Source organism: Phocoena sinus, chromosome 4, assembly GCF_008692025.1.
Source record: "Phocoena sinus isolate mPhoSin1 chromosome 4, mPhoSin1.pri, whole genome shotgun sequence".
Lineage (NCBI taxonomy): Eukaryota > Metazoa > Chordata > Mammalia > Artiodactyla > Phocoenidae > Phocoena > Phocoena sinus.
The window spans coordinates 64186317-64205678 of NC_045766.1; the positions used below are offsets into that span (position 1 = coordinate 64186317).

The following is a 19362-nucleotide window of genomic DNA, read 5'->3' on the forward strand; positions in this document are numbered from 1 at the left end:
AAGCACCTCAAGTCAGGTTGTCTGTGATCAGTGCCCAAGGAGCTGTCACATCTGCCCTGCACAGGATTCCTTCATGGAAAATGAGCCTTCTGGGCCTGTCCCTGATGGCCTTGAGGGCTGACTGGAACCCGTTCCCTGAGGGTAGCATTCTTGTAATCCTCTATTTAGTTGATCTCCATTTGTGGAAAACCTGGGGCCCGAATTCAGGATTCTTTCTTCCAGAGAGTTTAGTGTTTTGTTTTGTTTTTTGTTTTGTCTTTATTGGAGTATAATTGCTGTACAATGGTGTGTTAGTTTCTGCTGTACAACAAAGTGAATCAGCTATATGCATACATATATCCCCATATCCGCTCCCTCTTGAGCCTCCCTCTCACCCTCCCTATCCCACCCCTCTAGGTGGTCACAGAGCACCGAGCTGATCTCCCTGTGCTATGCTGCTGCTTCCCACTAGCTATCTGTTTTACATTTGGTAGTGTATATATGTCAATGTTACACTCTCACTTCGTCCCAGCTTCCCCTTCTACCCCTGTGTCCTCAAGCCCGTTCTCTATGTCTGCATCTTTATTCCTGCCCTGCCACTGGGTTCATCAGTACAGTTTTTTTAGATTTCACATATGTGCATTAGCGTAAGGTATTTTTCTCTTTCTGACTTCACGCTGTATGACAGACTCTAGGTCTATCCACCTCATTACAAATAACTCAATTTCATTCCTTTTTATGGCTGAGTAATATTCCATTGTATATATGTACCACATCTTCTTTATCCATTCGTCTGTCGACGGCCACTTAGGTTGCTTCCATGTCCTAGTTATTGTAAACAGTGCTGCAATGAACAATGAGGTACATGTATCTTTTTGAATTATGGTTTTCTCAGGGTATATGTCCAGTACTGGGATTGCTGGGTCATATGGTAGTTCTATTTTTAGTTTAAGAAAAAAAAAAACTAAAAAAGAGAGTTTAGTTTTTTTTTTTTTTTTTTTTTTTTTTGCGGTTTGCGGGCCTCTCACTGTTGTGGCCTCTCCCCCCCGTTGCGGAGCACAGGCTCCGGACGCGCAGGCTCAGCGGCCATGGCTCACGGGCCCAGCCGCTAGGCGGTATGTGGGATCTTCCCGGACCGGGGCACAAACCTGTGTCCCCTGCATCGGCAGGCGGACTCTCAACCACTGCGCCACCAGGGAAGCCCGAGAGTTTAGTTTTTAAACTACTATTTGCAGCAGGCTGGGGAAGTCACAGATCTGCAATTGCTTTAGCCTCTTCCCTTGTCCCAAGCTTCATCTGGGAACCTGGGTTCATTCTGCTTTACTTTTGCTCAAAGTTTAGCTCTGGATTATTGCACTGATATTGGCATTTACCCTGAAGGCAACTCTCCCTTTTTCTGCCTACTGCTAGTTTCAGCTCAACGTTTTAAAAATGAATGTAAAATTTCCATGTATTTATCTCCTTCATGCTCCCAAGCACTCTGTGAGGTAGGAACCATTATCCTGTCCCCACCTCCCACCCCAAATCAGCCGAGTGAGGAAACAGGCTTTAGAGGATATAAACTTTTCCAAAGTTACACTCGTAGTAAGTGGCACAGCCTCGATTTCAGCCTTGTCTCTTTGACTACAAAATGCATGCTCTTAACCACCGTGCTTCGGGCCAACTCCTCCTGGGGTGCACTATGACCATGGTCTTCAAACAGCCACTCTGCTGTTTCTCTTCATGTCAATCCACCCTTCATGCTGCCCACCAACTGTCCGTTTTAGAACATGGCTAAGACAGCACCAGTCTAACCATCCTTGATATGCCATCTCCATATTTCCCACCAAAGTGTACAAAAAACCACAAAGGACACAACTGCAAAAGCACTGGGAATTGAGGATGGTGATGGACTATTTGCTAGTGTCTGGGAAATTTACCACTAAGTGAGATGTGGAGGGGCTTAAAATGACAAACTTTTCACTTTGACCTGTGAAACAGTACAGCAGGACTAACCATGACGATGCTGGAAAGCAGATTTGATGCTCCCCTCCCACAGTTCCTCTCTCCAGGCCATAACAACCCTTCATCTCTAAGTCATAACATCCACTAGACAGCAATTCCTTGGGTGGGAGGGAAACAGAGGAAGTGTCTGTGTTAGTTTCTTCCTGGCACAAAATATAAAATCAACCAGACATAGAAGCAGAGCCTTGGGGGCAGTGCACTCCGGGGCTTTGTTTCCTGAGACACCACTGCCCTGTCCCTCCCTCCCCACACATGCCTTTCTTGTGCCAGTAGAAGTAATAGATGGGGAGAATTGGAAAAAATTGGGCATAGGGCCAGTCGGGAAGGAACTCAACAGATCTAAGCAGGAGGAGGGGGGTAAGTTACCAGGCTTTGTTGAAGGAGGCACTCAAGCCAGCCAGTAAGGGACAGGCTTCTATGTTGCTTCGGAGAAAGAAAAAGAAAAAGATTTTAGAGGGATATGCTATGGGAAATGGATGGGTGAAAAGAAAGTTTAGGACATGCTGCTTAGTGTTATACAATGTAATTGCCCATCTGGCACCTCTGTGAGAAATGTCAATAAAAATAGAAATTATTTTCCACTGCCTTTTCGGATTGCGCTTCTTTCAGTTGTAGCGCTGTTTGATGGATGACCGTTAAGGTGGTCCAAAGTTATCTCCCCTTCACAGTCAGACAAATGGGCAGTGGAAGAATTGAAAGATTCCTTCTTAGTCTGAATGAGTCACTCCTGATGCCTGTCTGTCTATAGGACAATCACCTCCCTCCAGGGTGTGACCAGAATGAGGGGAACCCAGGCAGGCACGGAAAGAGGGCATCCATGTCACCTGTTTGCTGGAAAACGTTGAGCCCTCATGGATCTTCTTTCAAATTTGAGCAAATAGGCAAACAAATGAACAAACCTCAAATCAAGCCAAATAAAAATAAAAACACAATCCGAATGGAATCTATAAACACAATTAAGCCACACAAAAGCATAGTAATACTCTACAGCTGCAAAGGAAGTACAAATTTAAGAGAAGTTACTATAGGAAGCAAAAGCATGCTTTGGAGCAATCTGCTTTCCTTCTTTCCTCCTGTGGCTCCCTTTTTTCTCCCAGTCTTTCACTGTTCCATATGCTTTCTCTTCTCTTTACCCCCCTCCACATGTCCTCTCTCCCTTTCTTCCTCCCTCTGCATCTCATTTTCCCTATTTTCTGGTTATCCTTTTGAGTTTCCATAGCCCTTGCTAAGAACGACATGGTGGGCATCTTTAAATCTTCCCCTCATTCTCCATCCTGTGTCATGGGAGGCGTGTTGGGATCTGAACTTCCAGGTCCTCTCAGTCCCTGAGCCACCTGGGATGGGGGAAATCTCCCTTCCTGTGGCTCCCTCCTTTGCAGAGCTTAAGTTCATGTCTTACATCAGATTCCCTTAGCTCTATGTTTCACTTGTTGAGGCTTGTTAAGGAAGCCAAGATGCATCAGGTGCGTGGCAGTGGTGATGCCCTATGTAGAGTCCAAGCGTGCCTTGGATTGAGTTTCCTGGAAACAAGCTCAGAGACAGAGAGTTGTGTGCAGAGTTTATTGGGAAGTGCTCAGGAGTTACACCTGTAGGGAGGTGAGGAAGGCAGAATTGGATAGACAAGAAAGGAACGTGTGATATGGTTGCAACTGAACCTCAGTCTACCCTATGGGGGGCTCTGGAAGTGAGATAGCCCTTTGGAGTTGTCTCAAATCAGGCCGGGGGGAGGGACAGGTCTTTGGATCCTTGAATCAGCTAGTCATTGGCCTTTGGGAGCCTACTGTGAAGGGCAATTCCCAGTGAGCCATCAGCATTTCCAGTATTCCTAGTTGAGGGATGGGAGCATTGGCAGAGAGTTGGGAATCTGGGTGGAGAGCTGGAGTGATATCCTGGGGACAGATATAATATGGCTGTTTTATCTTCACCCATCCAATACACTCCTTCTTCTGCATCCACAGTGATGAATGAGACAGAGGGTAATCAGACGTGGGTTTGGTCTTCATTCAAGGTACAAAGAGATAATGACCAAAATAACAAAGGAGTAAGAAAAAGACCAAGAAAGGGAGATATCATCTTTGGGGGATGATGTGGGAAGGTTCCCTGGGGGAGGCAGCATTGAACTGGGCCTGAGAGATAGGCCAGATTTTGATAGGTAGAGATGAGGGGTAGGTAGCAAGAATGTAGGCAGGGAGTTATCTGGAAGCACTTTAAGTCTTTGCAGGTCTTCAAGCCCCAGATGATTGTGAATAAAGAAGATCTAATTTCTCAAAGTAAGTGTCCTTTAAAGACATTTACTTTGGATAAAGCATAGAGTGGATAGAATGGAATGGAAGAGAAGTCCAAGGGACCTTGACATGGAGATGTTTTCATATATTAACACCTCGAAGATAGCAGGAAGCTACAGGTGTGGAGGTGTTCCCCAAAGACTTTTAGCATCTTGTATTTAATAGAAGTTTATTTACAGAGCCATTTTCTGAGGCTTGAGTCTTGAAGTGAGGGTTGGGAAAGCTCCAAGAATGATAACTGTTGCTGCCTTTAAATATCTGAAGGGTGCCATGAAGTGGCGGGGGAGTGGGTATCAATGCGCGTTCAGAAGGCAAACCTAAGATCACTATATGGGTGAAACAGGAAAACAGATGGTTCGGCTCATTGAAAGAAAGAGTTTAATGGAAGACAGTGCTTTTTCAAAATTAGATAGGTTATGAAGTAGTGAGTTGACCATAGGACGAGGTATTCAAGAAGAAGTTAGAAACAAGATTAGAGAGAAGATTCTTTGGAATTGGCAGTTAACCTAGATGAACTTTAAAGCCCATTCCAGCTCAGAGGTGATATAATAATGGCTAACATTTATTCAACATTTACTATGCACCAAATACTATTCCAAGCACTGGGAACATATTACCTCATTTATTCCTCACAAGTTTATAAAGTGGGCACTATTATTCTGTTCATTTTATAGACAGAAAATTGAGACTAGGCAGATCAAGTCATTTAGCCAATTGTCACACGGCTAGGAAGAGGTGATGCTGAGATTTGAATGCAGACAGGCTGACTCCAGAATCTGGTCTTCATCTCCTGTGAGACTGGGATGTCAGAACCTGTGGCATCATTGCCCAGCCCACGTGATGCAGAGACAGTCAGTAGTCAGAGCCCAGAACAACAGTGAAAGACTCTGATGTGTTAGCAAATGTCCCCTCCACTTGGTGAGTTACTTAGCTCAGTAATCTATAAAATGTCTACAAATAATGTTACCCAAGGGACACATCACTGCTTCTTACCTCAGGCAGGAATGAGATTATCAAGTCCTTGACAGTCTCTAAGTGATGGGTTACTCAGCGAGTGGAGAGTAAGTTTGCAATGTGTTTCTTTGCTTCTCTTGTGAGGTTAGAGGGGGACCAAGAATGTGTATCCTAGTTTTCCTATCGGAGTGGAGGTCCTTGAGGGCACGAAGTGTAGACATAGTTCTTGGGGCCCAGCAGATCCCTTCTCGCCTCTTGCGAGTCAGCCTGGATTCCCAGACAAGAGCACTGAGCCCTTGTGGTTCTGGCAGACACAGCCATGCCCTTAAGGGGCTTGTGAACTGTTAGAATTGCTGTCACAGTCACAGCTCACTCACACTCAAAATAACATGGCGAGTGTAACAGAGGCACCAGAAAGGGTTTGCAGTGGCTTAGAAGACAGCAAGCATATTCTCACAGGGAACAGTGGGGAATCTTCCCAGTGCAGGCAGGATTTTAACTCATTCATTCAACACCAACTTTCTTAGATGCTGTACTTTACATGTCAGTGAAAGTCAGAGGAGGAACTTGTTCTCAGAGAGCTCCTCTTTTCTTGGGGAAGACAGATCATCCTGCCACTACCCAGCACAGTGGTTAAGAGGCTGTGATGGCACTGCCATCAGACTTCAAATCTCCTCTTCACCACCTGCCCAGGTCACTATGACCCATGAGCTTACTCTGGTGCAGACTTGGCTAGTTCTGGGCTGAGTCGTTCATCTGTTTGAGTCTTCTGGACCTGTTTCCCACGGGTACTCAGAAAAGGGGCTTCAGGCTCTTTGGTCTTCTGTCTGGTGTGAAAGCCATCTTCCTTCTGGTGGGGCTTGTCAGGGCTCCTAGGGCAGGTCTTGGCTCCTGGAAGCTCACAGAGGAGAACTGCAGCTTCTGGAGCTGCTGCCCCAGAAAGCTGGCAGGAAGGCTGGCCTCACACCTGCCTTGTGGGCCAGTCTCCCAGTCCCGGTCCATTGCCTCAGGCTTCCCTTTCCTACTTCTCTTCCTATCTGTGTCTGGTACTAAACATCCTGCCACCCAACCCCAAGAAAAGCATAGCTTGTTCCCATCTCAGGCAAAGGGCTCTCTCTCCCTGGAACTTTTCTCTGTCTCATTCATACGGGAGTCACACTCTTTTCGAGGAGTCAGTCTGGGCCTAGATTTTGGTCCCAGGGAAGAAAATTACTCCTCTGGGACACTGAAGAGACAATCTGGAGTCTGAAGATTCTCAGTTCCCAAGTGGCTGAGGTGAGGACCCCTTTACTCTTCTGCTCCTGAATCAGATCTACAAAGGAATTAACTTAGACCCTTGAAAGATCAATGCTGGCTTCTAAGAGAAAGTGAGAGCAGTTTTTGGTAAGACATTGGACTTAACAAATGTGACTGGCTGTGAAGGATGCACCTGGGTTTTTCACTGTTCCTTTGTCCTGTTTTCAGGCTGCACATAACTCTCCAATTCCATTCACCTAAATCAAACACTGCAACCAAAAGTTACATATAAACTTCCAAATTAACCTCCAAACCAAAGCCAACCAAAAACTGAGGACCTAGAAAGATGAATATGGGAGAGTAAATCCTTCCTATTTTTTCCACTGAGGTCAATAGTCTTCTCTCAATAATTAAGTCATTGTTAAGTGGCTGGGATTATAACCTGATATCCAGCAATGCACTCATACATCATTCACTCAACAGACATTGAACGTCTACTACATGTTGAGCAGTATTCTAGATGCTGGGGATCCCTGTGGTCTTTTATTTTGATCAAGACTATAAAATTCATCTGAACACTGGTCTGAGAGAGTAAAGAATAATTTGTCTTTGTGGCCCACAGCCATGTTACATTACCTACATGCTAGAGCATCTAGCATATAAGAGTTACTCAATGGATGGATGTTGAATGAAGGGAACTTTAAATTTTATGGTTCACCAAGACTGTTTAACTCCTTTAACAGAAAAGTCTTCTGGCCTGAGAAGCTAGGCCTCTGGATAACAGAACTGCTAATTACCTGCATGTTGTGTATACACCATGTATTTCAAACATAGACATTCGTTGGTGAGTGCATCTGAGGCTACAAGAGGAACATGTTTAGACTATTTTTGTACATATTAGGTTGTCATTATAGTGATAGGAAGATGTATGGAAAAATCCAGACCACAAAGGCTTAAACTAGACGCCTGCAGTTACAAGTTACAAGAAGCATGGGTTCACGGTTTCAAAGCAAAATATTTGAAGAGGACGATGAGCAAAAGAAAAAATGCTTACTTACTTTCTATTATGGAAACGTTCGACATAAGAAAGTAGAGAGAATGGTATAATAAATGCACATGTACCCACAGAGTCAAAAATGATCAACTCGTGGTTAATCATGTTTCATCTATACCGCCACCCATAATATTTTGAAGGAAATCTCAAATATTATGTTAAAGAAAATGTTTTAGAATGGCAGAAGCCTGCTGGTTGTTGAAGCTGGGTGATGGGAACGTGGAGTTCCATCTTTTGTTGTTGCTGTTCACTTTTATATGTCTTGAAAGTTTCCGAGATACACCGATGGAAAACTAGGAACTGTTCTGCTTTTGCCATTACAGAAAATTATGTCAGAGAATAGAATAACGAATACTCTTTCCCCTAAAGTTGTGTTTCAGCTCCAATATAAGGTATTCTTAATAAAAGCTTTCAAGTTTAAAGAATAAAAAAAAGCAGTGGTGCTCTGACAACACAGATTTTTACAAATTATTTAAATAGAGGCTTCCAGCAGAAAAACTATAACACATTTCCCCCCCCCTCTAAAAGTAGTTAATTTATCGACTGCTTACTGTGGGCTAGGACTTTGTTAAGCGCTCCTCATTGGACAATGAATTGAGGTTTCGGGGAGTGAGAGGTTGGCATACAGCCAAGAAGAGCTTTCCAACAGCCAGAGCTTAGCTAGATCTGCTGCCTCTGGAGACAGTGTGCTCCATGGCACTGGGGGTGTTCATGTCAGGCAGGGTGACTGTGTGACAGTCAATGGGCTTCTGTGATTACTCGGACTTCAGTAGTAACCCTAATCCTGGATCACTGGGTCTGTCTGAAGACAGACGGTGAATGGTCTCCTCACCCTGGGTGAAGAGTTGCCTTCACACTAAATTAAAAACTGATCATCTTATGTCTGTGTAAAGCCTCACATGTGATAAATCAGAGTAACTGGTACATCTGATCAGGGCTGGACTAGATAAACTCCCAGACCTCTTCCACTCCTTGACTCTGTTCTACATACACTTCTGTCTTTTCAGGTCATGTGGTAGAGGCTGAGCCAAAGTAATTGAATGTAATTGTGATCCAGGATTATTCTGTGGCTGCTGTGAAATACACATTCGCTGTCCGGAGCAGTTTCCCATCGCTTCCAAAAGAGAGAACCATATTTTCTCTTTTCATGGCTTTTCTTGGAAAGGTCATGTTTGGAGGGAGGATAGTATGTGGTATGATGGAATTTTCTTTCTCCTCCATTCCCTCCATTCCTTCTTCCTTTACCTTGCTGAGTAGAGGATCTTTGATATAAGAGAATGAAGGGACCGAAACCTTGCTAGTGACTCAAAGTTATGCAATGGTAAGTAGTCACTATTAGTAGGAGGAACATTTATTTGCCTGTAGATGCTTCATGCTAAAGACTGAATCAGGGCCCTGAAGAGAAAGCAGAAGAGGAGAAGACAGATGGGAGATCAGATTCTATGGCCATACCACCCTGAAAGTGCCTGATCTCATCGGAAGGCAGATCAGGGAGAGAAGGGAAAGTTCCAGACATGCAACCTAGATGGATTTTCAGTTGACTGATGGGTAACTTCATGGAAAAGTAAAAGAAAGTTGTACCCTGTCCTCTGATAGTGCCCTGGAGGATAGTGGCACATAGGACTCACAAAATTGAGCAACAGCTTAGAAGAGAAGCTCAGTGGTGGTAGTGAGGGCGGGAGGGGAAGGAGAGGAAAGGATTCCTATACAGCGTGATAGGGCAGGCAGGGGTGGGTGGTAGTAGTGGGCTGAGTATTTGCGACGGTTTCCTTTACTGGGTTTCAAGGTGAGCAGCCCTACTGTCCCTTTCTGGTTATGTTTTGAGGTTGGGCTTACTGGATTTAGTTTACTATTTGCTTTGCTTCTCTGATCTTTAGTTTCCTTTTTTGCAAAATAATGTCAACCTCTACTTACATCATAGAATTTGACATAGCTTTTTCAAGACACTAAGCTTTGGAGGATAAGAACAAATGATTGGGCACTTTGGTGGATAGTCTGCAAAGGTGGCCACTACCAATTCCTGTCTTCCCTGTAGGTATATGCCACTTCCCCAACAAGAGGTGGAGTTTATTATAAGCTTTTGCACAGAAAAGGAAACCATAAACAAAACGAAAAGACAACCACAGAATGGGAGAAAATACTTGCAAACAGTATGACCAACAAGGGCTTAATTTTCAAAATATACATATAGCTCGTACAGCTCAGTATCAAAAAAACAAGCAACCCAATCAAAATATGGGCAGAACACCTAAATAGACATTTCTCCAAAGAAGATATACAGATGGCCAACAGGCACATGAAAAAATGCTCAACATCGCTAACTATTAGAGGAATGAAAATCAAAACTACAATGAGTTATTACCTCACACCCGTCAGAATGGCCATCATCAAAAAGTCTACAAATAATAAATGCTGGAGAGGTTATGGAGAAAAGGGAATCCTCCTACACTGTTGGTGGGAATGTAAATTGGTGCAGCCACTATGGAGAGCAGTATGGAGGTTCCTTAAAAAAACTAAGAATAGAGTTGCCATATGATCCAGCAATCCCACTGCTGGGCATATATCTGGAAAAAATGAAAACTCTAATTTGAAAAGATACATGCACCCCAATGTTTATAGCAGCACTATTTAGAATAGCCAAGAAATGGAAGCAACCTAAGTATCCATCGACAGATGAATGGATAAAGAAGGTGTGGTGTATATATATATATATATATATATATATATATATACAATGGAGTATTACTCAGCCATAAAAGAGAATGAAATAATGCCAGCATTATTGGCATTATTTGAAGCAACATGGATGTACCTAGAGATTATCATACTAAGTGAAGTAAATCAGAGAAAGACAAATATCATACGATATCACTTATATGTGGAATCTAAAAAAATGATACAAATGAAATTATTTATAAAACAGAAACAAGACTCACAGAATAGAAAACAAATTTATGGTTACCAAAGGGGAGAGCAGGGGTGGGGGAGGGATAATTTAGGAGTTTGGGACTGACAGATACACACTACTATATATAAAACAGATAAACAACAAAAACCTACTGTATAGCACAGGGAACTATATTTCATATCTTGTAATAACCTATAATGGAAAATAATCTGAAAAAGAATGTGCATATATATGTATATATATGTGTATATATATATACACATATATATATAACTGAATCACTTTGCTGTACACCTGAAATAACACAACATTGTAAATCAACTATACTTCAATTTAAAAAAAAAGGTGGAGTTTATTTTCCAGCTCCTTAACTCTGGCCCTGTGGTTGCTTTGACCAATAGAACAAGATGGGAGTGATGTTCCGGGATTTCTGACCCAGCCCTAAGTGGACCGACGGCTTCCATTTCCTTCCTCTTGGAATGCTCCTTCTTGGAAACCATCCACCATGCAGTGAGGCAGCCTAAGCAGCTGAGGAATACCATAATAGTGAATCGGGCGTTTTGAAAGTCCACAAATGATGGAGCATTGTGAAGAAGGAAGGGAAACCTAGATCCATAATAATTTTCTATTCCAGTGAGAACAAAGTTCTGCCCATTTCCATTTCCTTGATGGAAATGGTCCAATAAAATCAAACTGCTACCAGGTTGTTGGCTGGCTCCCCATGGAATCATGTCCCATTCAAGGGATCACTGCTGATCTCTGCTATTGTCATTTGGACAGTCAGCAATGAACTTAGAGAATAACTTATTTGCCACTGTGATATTCTGTATAGCATTGCTTCTGACCAGGAACTGATTTTAAAGCAAATGAAATCTGGCAATGGGTTCATACTCATGGAATTCATTTGTTTTACTGTATCTCCCATCAGCTGGCCCCAATGAACAGTGGGGAGGCCTTTGGAAGGCTCAGTTATGGAGCCATCTAGGTGACAGCACCTTGCAGGGCCGGGGTATTGTTCTCCAGGATGTGGCGTATATTCTGAATTAGCAACCAAGGTTTGATGCTGTTTTCCTCAGCTCCACGAATTCAGAGGTGGAAAAGCTCCCTCAAAATTACCTCTGATGGTAGTGATTTTACTTTTTTTTTTTTTTTATTCTTTGCTTCCTATCCCCGACAACTTTGGACTCTGCTGGTTTAGAGGTCTTGGTTCCCAAGCGAGGAATGTTTCCACCAAGTAAGAAAACAATGGTTTCATTAAATTGGAAGTTGAGACTACTACCTGGGCTCTTTATACCAGTAAATCAACAGATCGTGGAGGGGCTTACTGTTTGGGTTCAGCAAAGGTAGGTCTTTCTGGGAAGGAAAATTCTTTGTTGTGGAACTGTGAGGTACATTTAGATCCTAGGTCTCCAGGCACTGTGTGCCAGCAGATACTTCTAGTCATTGATCCAACCCCCAAACATACCCTTCCTTCCCAAATGCCCTTTAGAGATATGGAATTGTCCCTGTTTGAGAATCACTTGTCACTAGTGCATTGTTTCAACAGTGACAATGTTTATTTTTTTTAACATTTTGATAAGCAATAATAGAATAATAAACTTTATAAAATATTTCTTATTGAGCCAAATAACAAATTAGAGACATGGTTTTCTTTCTTTTCTCTCTTTTTTCCCCTACCACTCTAGTTGGGGATTTAGTTTTAAACCATTTTATGGATTTAAATTGTGGTCACAAACTCTAAGAAACTAGCCAAGGTGAGGTCATTGGCTTTAAAGATGTCTAGATTTGAGACAGGCTGGGACCTGGGACCCTTTGCTGTAGTGCTTGCACCTGGACAAATGTTTCCTCAAGCAACAAAATATGAAGAAACCATAAGGGACTAAAAATAACTGCACACATGCACAGTTGGGGCAAATTATGAACAAGATACAAAAAGACTAAAAACCCAAGTGCCACTTCTGAGGAGTCCAGAGTAAAAGCTGCGTACAGTGCACGCCCCCTGCACTCAACACCACCAAAGGGGTGGGCAAACCTCTGGCCCGACCCCTGGACCCACCCCTACCCTTGCCCCATATAAGGGACCAGCTCGCTGCCCCCCTCAGGGAGTGAGCAAGGGAACCCGTTACTTGTTTTCACTCCCTCCTGCTGCAGCACAAGTCCCAGTAAAGCCTTGCCTGAATTTCTCATTTGTCCTCTTATCAATTTCTATTGATTAAAGAGTCTAAGAACCCTGTCAATAACAGATTGGCAATCTCTAAATTGTGGATATCATGACACCAGAGTTCATTTGACTGAGAGCAAGTTGCAATACCACAGGGTTATTTGTCTTGATACAAATATGATTTTATTAGAGAAAACATTCTGCTATACAGAACGATGTGTTACATTGCTCTCTGCATAGTAAGCTCAGGTTCTAAATTAAACTTAATTTGTGCCAATGGGAATTGCATCAGCTGGTTAGGTACACACGCGCACACACGTACCTCTGGTGATCCTTACCTTCTGTGTTCTTGTTTTTCATCATAATGTTTACTGTAGCAACGACTGCAAAGTATTTCCAGAGAATTTGTTCCTGGTGTTGGGTAATACACTTTGGCTCCAGGGCAAGTTCTAAAAGCTTCTCTCAGCTTTACATACTTTCTGGAATTGTCCTCAGTTTCCATTCTCTCCTTGGCCTGTGGCTGCAATGTGAGACAGCTCCCGTCACACCTCTGAGACTGGTTAAGTCAGTTTACTTCTCTGAGTATTGATTGCCTTAATTCAGAAGGAAGAATACTGACTTGAAGGACAAAAAGTTTAATGAACTTTAAAATCCCTTCTAGTGTTCAGTGTTCAGTGGCTCCAATTTATTTTCTTACTTACTGTGTCCAGTACAAAGCTAGTGGAGTGACACCTCCACAGAGATCTTCAACTATGTAGCAGCCCCCAAGGAGACAGACCCTGACTCCAGGCACTACCTGCGATGCCTCGTTAGAAGCATCCCTCTTCCATCCAGTGGCCTCCATCCGACCTCCTGCCCTCCAAGGATTCAGGTTTCTAAGTATAAAGCTCTTTGAATTCATACGTGGCTACAGCCAGAGGGGACCTCAGCCTTGCCATCTAGTCTAATTCTTCATCAAACAAATGAACAAACTGAGGCCAAGAGAAGTGACTTGTCCATGGTCACAAAGCCAGCCAGTAGTAGCAGGGCTGGGATATATATTGACATATCCTGCCTTCCAGTTCAGTGTTCTCTCCACTGAACCTGGGTGCCTGTCATCAAATGATTACAGCTTCACAGGAATGGTGCTCCTAGAGATGGCTTTCTACACTGTATCTCCTTTGGTAAGATTTCAAGCTGAATTTCTCTTTCAGCTCTAAAATCTTTACACTGGGTATCAGGGGCCTGTGGACACTTGCTCCATGAAGCTCAGCAGAAAAGGAGGCATCCGCAGTGATAACAGGGAACCTGGTGGGTTAAATACACTCACTTCTCTATCCAGGGGCTATGGCCTCAGGGTGGCCTACTGAATTATTTGCCGAAAGGACATGAATTTCAATTCTCTGAGTCTGGAATGACCATATCCAGTGATGAGAAGGTAGAAAGACGCATTTATTTAGCAAATGTTTTGTTTTGATGTTCTGTGCTGAGTGGTGTAGTGATTAAGCTGGGGCTTTGGAAACAATCATTAAGGCTCAAATCCCAGTTCCATTCATTATTAGCTGTTGAATCTTGGGCAAGTTATCTAATCTCTCTGCTTTATCTTACGTATTTGCAAAACGGAGCTGCTGCTGCTATTACCTATGTATAGAGATTATTATTAAGATGAACTCAATTAATATGCATAAAGCACTTAGAAAAATGCCTGATACATAGTAAGTGCTATATAGTGATCGCTGTTACTATGCAAATTAAAAGTATATTCACATAAAACATCAACATACATTTTGAAGTGATACATATTAAATATATTAGAATAGTTACCTATGAGGATATAAGAGCATTCCAAAAAAAAAAAAAAAAAAGAACCCATGCAAGTAATGCCAGAGCTCCTGCTTTTAATCACTAGAGACATTGCCAATCTGAATAAACTGAGGCTAAAATAAAGGATGCTAAGGCATCAAGCATTCATGCAGAGGCAGGAGGAGAACTTGGAAGACAGTCTCCAGAATCAGATGGGAGATTTAGGCCCTTCTTTTTCATCCCTAAACTTCAGAATCTGTAGGCTGTCTATGAGTTAATACTGTTTGAAGAGCCTGCTCAGATTCCGCTAGCCGCACCAAACTTCTGCAGGGAGTAGAGTCAAGAGTGTGTTTTCCAACTGCAGAAAGCGTCATCTCTGATGCCTGAAATGCAGGTCCATGAGCTTCAGCAGTAAGTTTTACTCAAACAGGAAGCAAGAGTGTAACTGTGAGAGATTGAAAAAAATGAATGCTCCCAAATAGAAGCTTGCCTAAATAAATTATGCCCAACCATATAACAGCATATAGGCAGCCTCCAAGCTGGAATAATATTAATGACCTAGACCTAGAAAATGATCTAGAAAAATATTTGTGATATATTGTTATTTAAAAAAAAATAGATCACAGTGTACTATGTAGAATGTGTGTGTGTATATACACATACATGCATACGCACATATATATATACACACACATACATGTACAGAAAATAGCAGGCAGGGTGTGTACATCATAATATTAACAGTGACTATCTTGAGCATGGGTATTAGGAAGAGTCTTACTTTTGCCTTATTTTATCTATATTTTCCAAGTTTTCTATAATAAACCTGTATGACTTTTATAAAGGAAAAATAATTTAAAAATAGCTAAAGGGGCACCAATAGTAAAGGTTGTTTTTCCTATGGATATCATGTTCCTCTTCTATAATCAAGTTGAAAATTATCTTTTCTATTCCTTCCAGGCTGATGCAATGGCTCCCACCTTTGTGCACAGGTGGCTGCTCTTATCCATGGCTGTCACAGCATGGATCCTATTGCATTCTGGTTACTGGGTACATACCCAGTTAGAACCATCTGGCATATATAGAACCTGGCACATGGGTACGTTTGACACAAATGAATTAATGAATCGGTAGGGGCTCAATAGCTTGGATTTGGCTACAAGCGCTGCCGTTTATAAGCTAGGTGAGTCCCAGTCTCCTGATCTGTACAGTGGCAATAACAATTGTGGGTCAAGAGACCTCCAGTAGTTTTCGTAAATGGCAAAGTGCTGGTCACAATATGGGTGAGGGTGCAGAAAGAGGGTTTATTATTATTGCTGCATCTACTAACAGGTCTACATCTTCCCATCCCTTATTTCTCTTTGGCTCCCTAAGGCATCATGGTTACCATGGCAGCCAGATGATGCTGATGATACCTCCAGGGGCAGCAAGGTAAAGCTGAGCCAGTTCCCAGGTCCTCATGCATGCTCTTGGCAGGCCAGAGTGAGACGGTCTGAAGCTCAGCCTCCTTTCAGGCCCCCCACCCTGTCTAGGGTCACTTAGATCCACAAACCCTGCCTCTTCAGCCTCAGTCTGGGGGCCCTGAAACACTCCTTCAGAGGCTCCCTCCTTCCCAACCTCTGTCTCTTGACTCCCTGCCTGGTTGCCGTGGAAACAGGTTCCACTGCGGACAAAGGAGGGAGCTGGGTCCTGCTTCCTCCTGGTCCTACTGATGAGGATTTTTAGACCGTGGAGACTGCGCTGCCCTGCCTTGCACCTGCCCTCACTTCCCGTGTTCTCACTCAAGTGGAGATTGCCCTCCCTTGCCACTGACGAGACCATGTGTAAAAGTGTGACCACAGGTGAATGGAAGAAAATCTTCTACGAGAAGATGGAGGCGGCAAAGCTGGCTGACAGCTGGGACTTCATCATCGATCCCAACCTCAAGCACAATGTGCTAGTCCCAGGCTGGAAGCAGTACCTGGAGTTGCATGCCTCAGGCCGGTGAGTAGCCCAGGAAGTAGGACCCCTGCAGGCAGCCCCTGGGACGCCTTCCATGAAAAGACAGAAACATGGGGAACCCAGGTGCTAGGGGTCAGTCTCACTGTTGGCCCAGTGCAGACTGGGAGGCAGAGAAAGAGTAGCTACTGGGAGTTGGGACACCTAAGTTTGATTCCAGCTCTTCCGCTGAGCACCTGGTAACTTTCCCTCTCTGAGTCATAGTCTCCCCTTCCGGAAAAAGAGGTGGAATATATTTATTAGCTCTAAACACTGGTATTTTACATACTTTTATATTTTAATAACCTCTTAACACAATTGAAAGCCAAGAGAAGGGGGGGCTTGTGGGTCAAGAGGCCTGTGTTCTGGTCCTGGAACAGTTCAGTTTCAATCTATTTAATTCAGCTTGACTTAATATAAAATATTGAACACCTGAGGTGTGCTGGAAACTAGCTCTACTCTTGATGACCTTTGAGAAATTCAGTTTCCTTCTTGGACCTCACTTTCCCCACTTGTGGAAGGAGGGGCTAGCGTAGATCCTTGCCTCTTGGTTCATGGACCAGCATCAGCAGCATCACCTGGAACTTGTTAAAGATGCAGACTCTTCGGCCCCATTCTAGACCTGCTGAACCGGAATCTGCATTTCAGCAAGGTCCCTACGTGGTTCATGTGCAAGTAACGTCTGAGACGACTGTCGAGCACTCTTGTCCGTGGGTGGACTATGTAAAGACTTACCTCTGGGACATAAGATTCGGAGGTTGAGTGGTGCAGCCTGGGGGTCAGAAGCAAGGCCTTCCTTCCTTCCCTAGTTCAATTTATTCAATTCAAGAAACATCTACTGGGTACCTGTTAGGTGCTGGATACTGGCTCTGCCTCTAACTCACTGTGTATACAGCTTTCTTACTCTCTTTGCCTCAGAGTAAAACAAAGGGTTAATTAGGTGATTTCTAAGCTCCCTCCAGTTTTGACATTTTCCATTCCAAGTTTTGTAGTCTAGTTTGGGAGAGGGGAAACAGTCCCCAAAGGGTGTGAGTAAACAAGAAGAGAAGAGAATGGAAATGTGGAGTCCCTTCACCAGCTGATGGGAGGGATGCAAAGGACCGGACACTCGCTGTCAGGGCCCAGGAGCTTCTCAAACACCTGAAAGGCTTGTGGGGCTGAGTGGGGAGGGCTTGTGCATCCTCCCGACCTGGCTGATGACCTGAGAACCCCAGCTGGCCCCAGTTAGCTCAATCTGGGCGTGAACTGCCTCCACTTCCAGGCCTTCAGATACATTAACCCTGGCACCGGCCCAGAGGCTGAGAATTGATAATGGTGTCATTTTCTCTGGATTTGGGTCTAGCCAGTTCATAGTCAGTGTTGACAGGCAAGAGTGTGTGGATGGAGCTTGTGTTTTCTCTGTGGTGCGGGCCATCCCAGTTATCAGACTCAAAGGATATTTGAGCAGGAAGGACTCTTAGTGCAACGTGCACGTTTTACAGATGAGGAAAGGTGCCCAGAGCCAAAGGCCCAAAGGCAAGGCCTGAAGGGCATTGAAATGGAGGGCACTGAGGCTTCTGCAGAGCACAGAGGGGGGCCCAGTGATGGCAGAGCGCTGCTGGATGCCAGCTGCCTCGTGAGGCGCCTACTCTGCTCCTAGCAGAGCACACAAGGGGGCGGGCTGGGAAGCCACCTGGGGAAAGCTAGTGAACCCAGGGGGCCATAAACACAACACCTCTACCTCCAGGCTCTGCCTACTGCCCCTTACCTCGTTCCTGGATCTGTTTCCACCTCCTCCACTCCGTCCTCTCCTCCTGCCTCTCCTCGTCTCCACAGGTTCCACTGCTCCTGGTGCTGGCACACCTGGCAGTCGCCCCACGTGGTCATCCTCTTCCACATGTACCTGGACCGCGCCCAGCGGGCAGGCTCGGTGCGCATGCGCGTCTTCAAGCAGCTGTGCTACAAGTGCGGCACGGCGCGCCTGGACGAGTCGAGCATGCTGGAGGAGAACATCGAGAGCCTGGTGGACAACCTCATCACCAGCCTGTGCGAGCAGTGCTATGGGGAGAGCGGCGGCCAGTACCGCATCCACGTGGCCAGCCGCCAAGACAACCGGCGGCACCGCAGAGAGTTCTGCGAGGCCTGCCAGGAGGGCATCGTGCACTGGAAGCCCAGCGAGAAGCTGCTGGAGGAGGAGGCGACAACCTACACCTTCTCCCGGGCTCCCAGCCCCACCAAGCCGCAGGCCGAGGCGGGTTCTGGCTGCAATTTCTGCTCCATCCCCTGGTGCTTGTTTTGGGCCACGGTCCTGCTGCTGATCACCTACCTGCAGTTCTCCTTCCACAGCTCCGTCTAAGAGTCCCTTGTTGGGCCCAGGCAGATGCTAGGGGCCCAAGGCCTGAGAGGCCAGCCAACTGGTGGGAGGGGGTGAAGAGAGACCTGGGTTGGGAGTGGGGATAAGTTCTAGAGACTCAGTGGGGACCCAGGACAAATCACCCTGCTTTTCTATCTATAAAAGTAAGGGTTTGGGCTATATCATTGGCTTTTCAAAGTGAGGCCCAGGACCCCAACGTTCTGCATAGGTGCCTCGGGGCTTTTGGATTTGGAAGGGGTGAGTGAGTGCGTTTCCCATCATGGTCAAACCGCCCATCCCCAACTCCTACCTCCTCCTCTAGAGCAGCTCCATGTTAGATGGAGTTTATGTAAGAGTTTTGTACGAAAAAGGTCCAACTGCGTTTAAAAAGTTTGAAAATTACGGGGCTAGGCGTGATCTCAAGGGGCCTTTCCACAGCAATGAGCTCCTCCTTGCTTTCTCGTTAACCCCAGCCCTACCCTTCACTATTGCCCACATCCGGAGCTGCAGCCTTACATTAGCCTCTGCCTGGTGTATGAGTCTCATCCATAGCTCCATCTCCATGCACACAGTAGAGGTTCCTCGTGAAGGGAGAGAGGTGGAGGCACTAGGCTGCCCCTTTGTTCCTGGGTACGCGGGGTCCCTTGCTTCTGTTTTCCACACTCCCAGTTTCCGGCTTCCCTCCACTCA

General features: G+C 44.8%; 1 protein-coding gene across 1 annotated transcript; it reads left to right on the plus strand.

Moving 5' to 3' along the window:
* Positions 1-16074: 16074 nt before the first annotated feature.
* RTP1 (receptor transporter protein 1) lies at positions 16075-18752 on the plus strand. The gene is made up of 2 exons (XM_032631585.1): positions 16075-16346; positions 18156-18752. Exons 1-2 carry the CDS (start codon positions 16075-16077, stop codon positions 18673-18675), a joined length of 792 nt encoding a protein of 263 aa, XP_032487476.1. The 3' UTR covers positions 18676-18752.
* The last annotated feature ends 610 nt before the right edge of the window (positions 18753-19362 follow it).

Coding starts and splice junctions, on each gene's coding strand:
- RTP1 (XM_032631585.1), top strand. CDS start 16,075: ATGAGGATTTTTAGACCGTGGAGACTGCGCTGCCCTGCCTTGCACCTG. Junction 16,347..18,155: donor GAGTTGCATGCCTCAGGCCG/GTGAGTAGCCCA, acceptor TCGTCTCCACAG/GTTCCACTGCTCCTGGTGCT.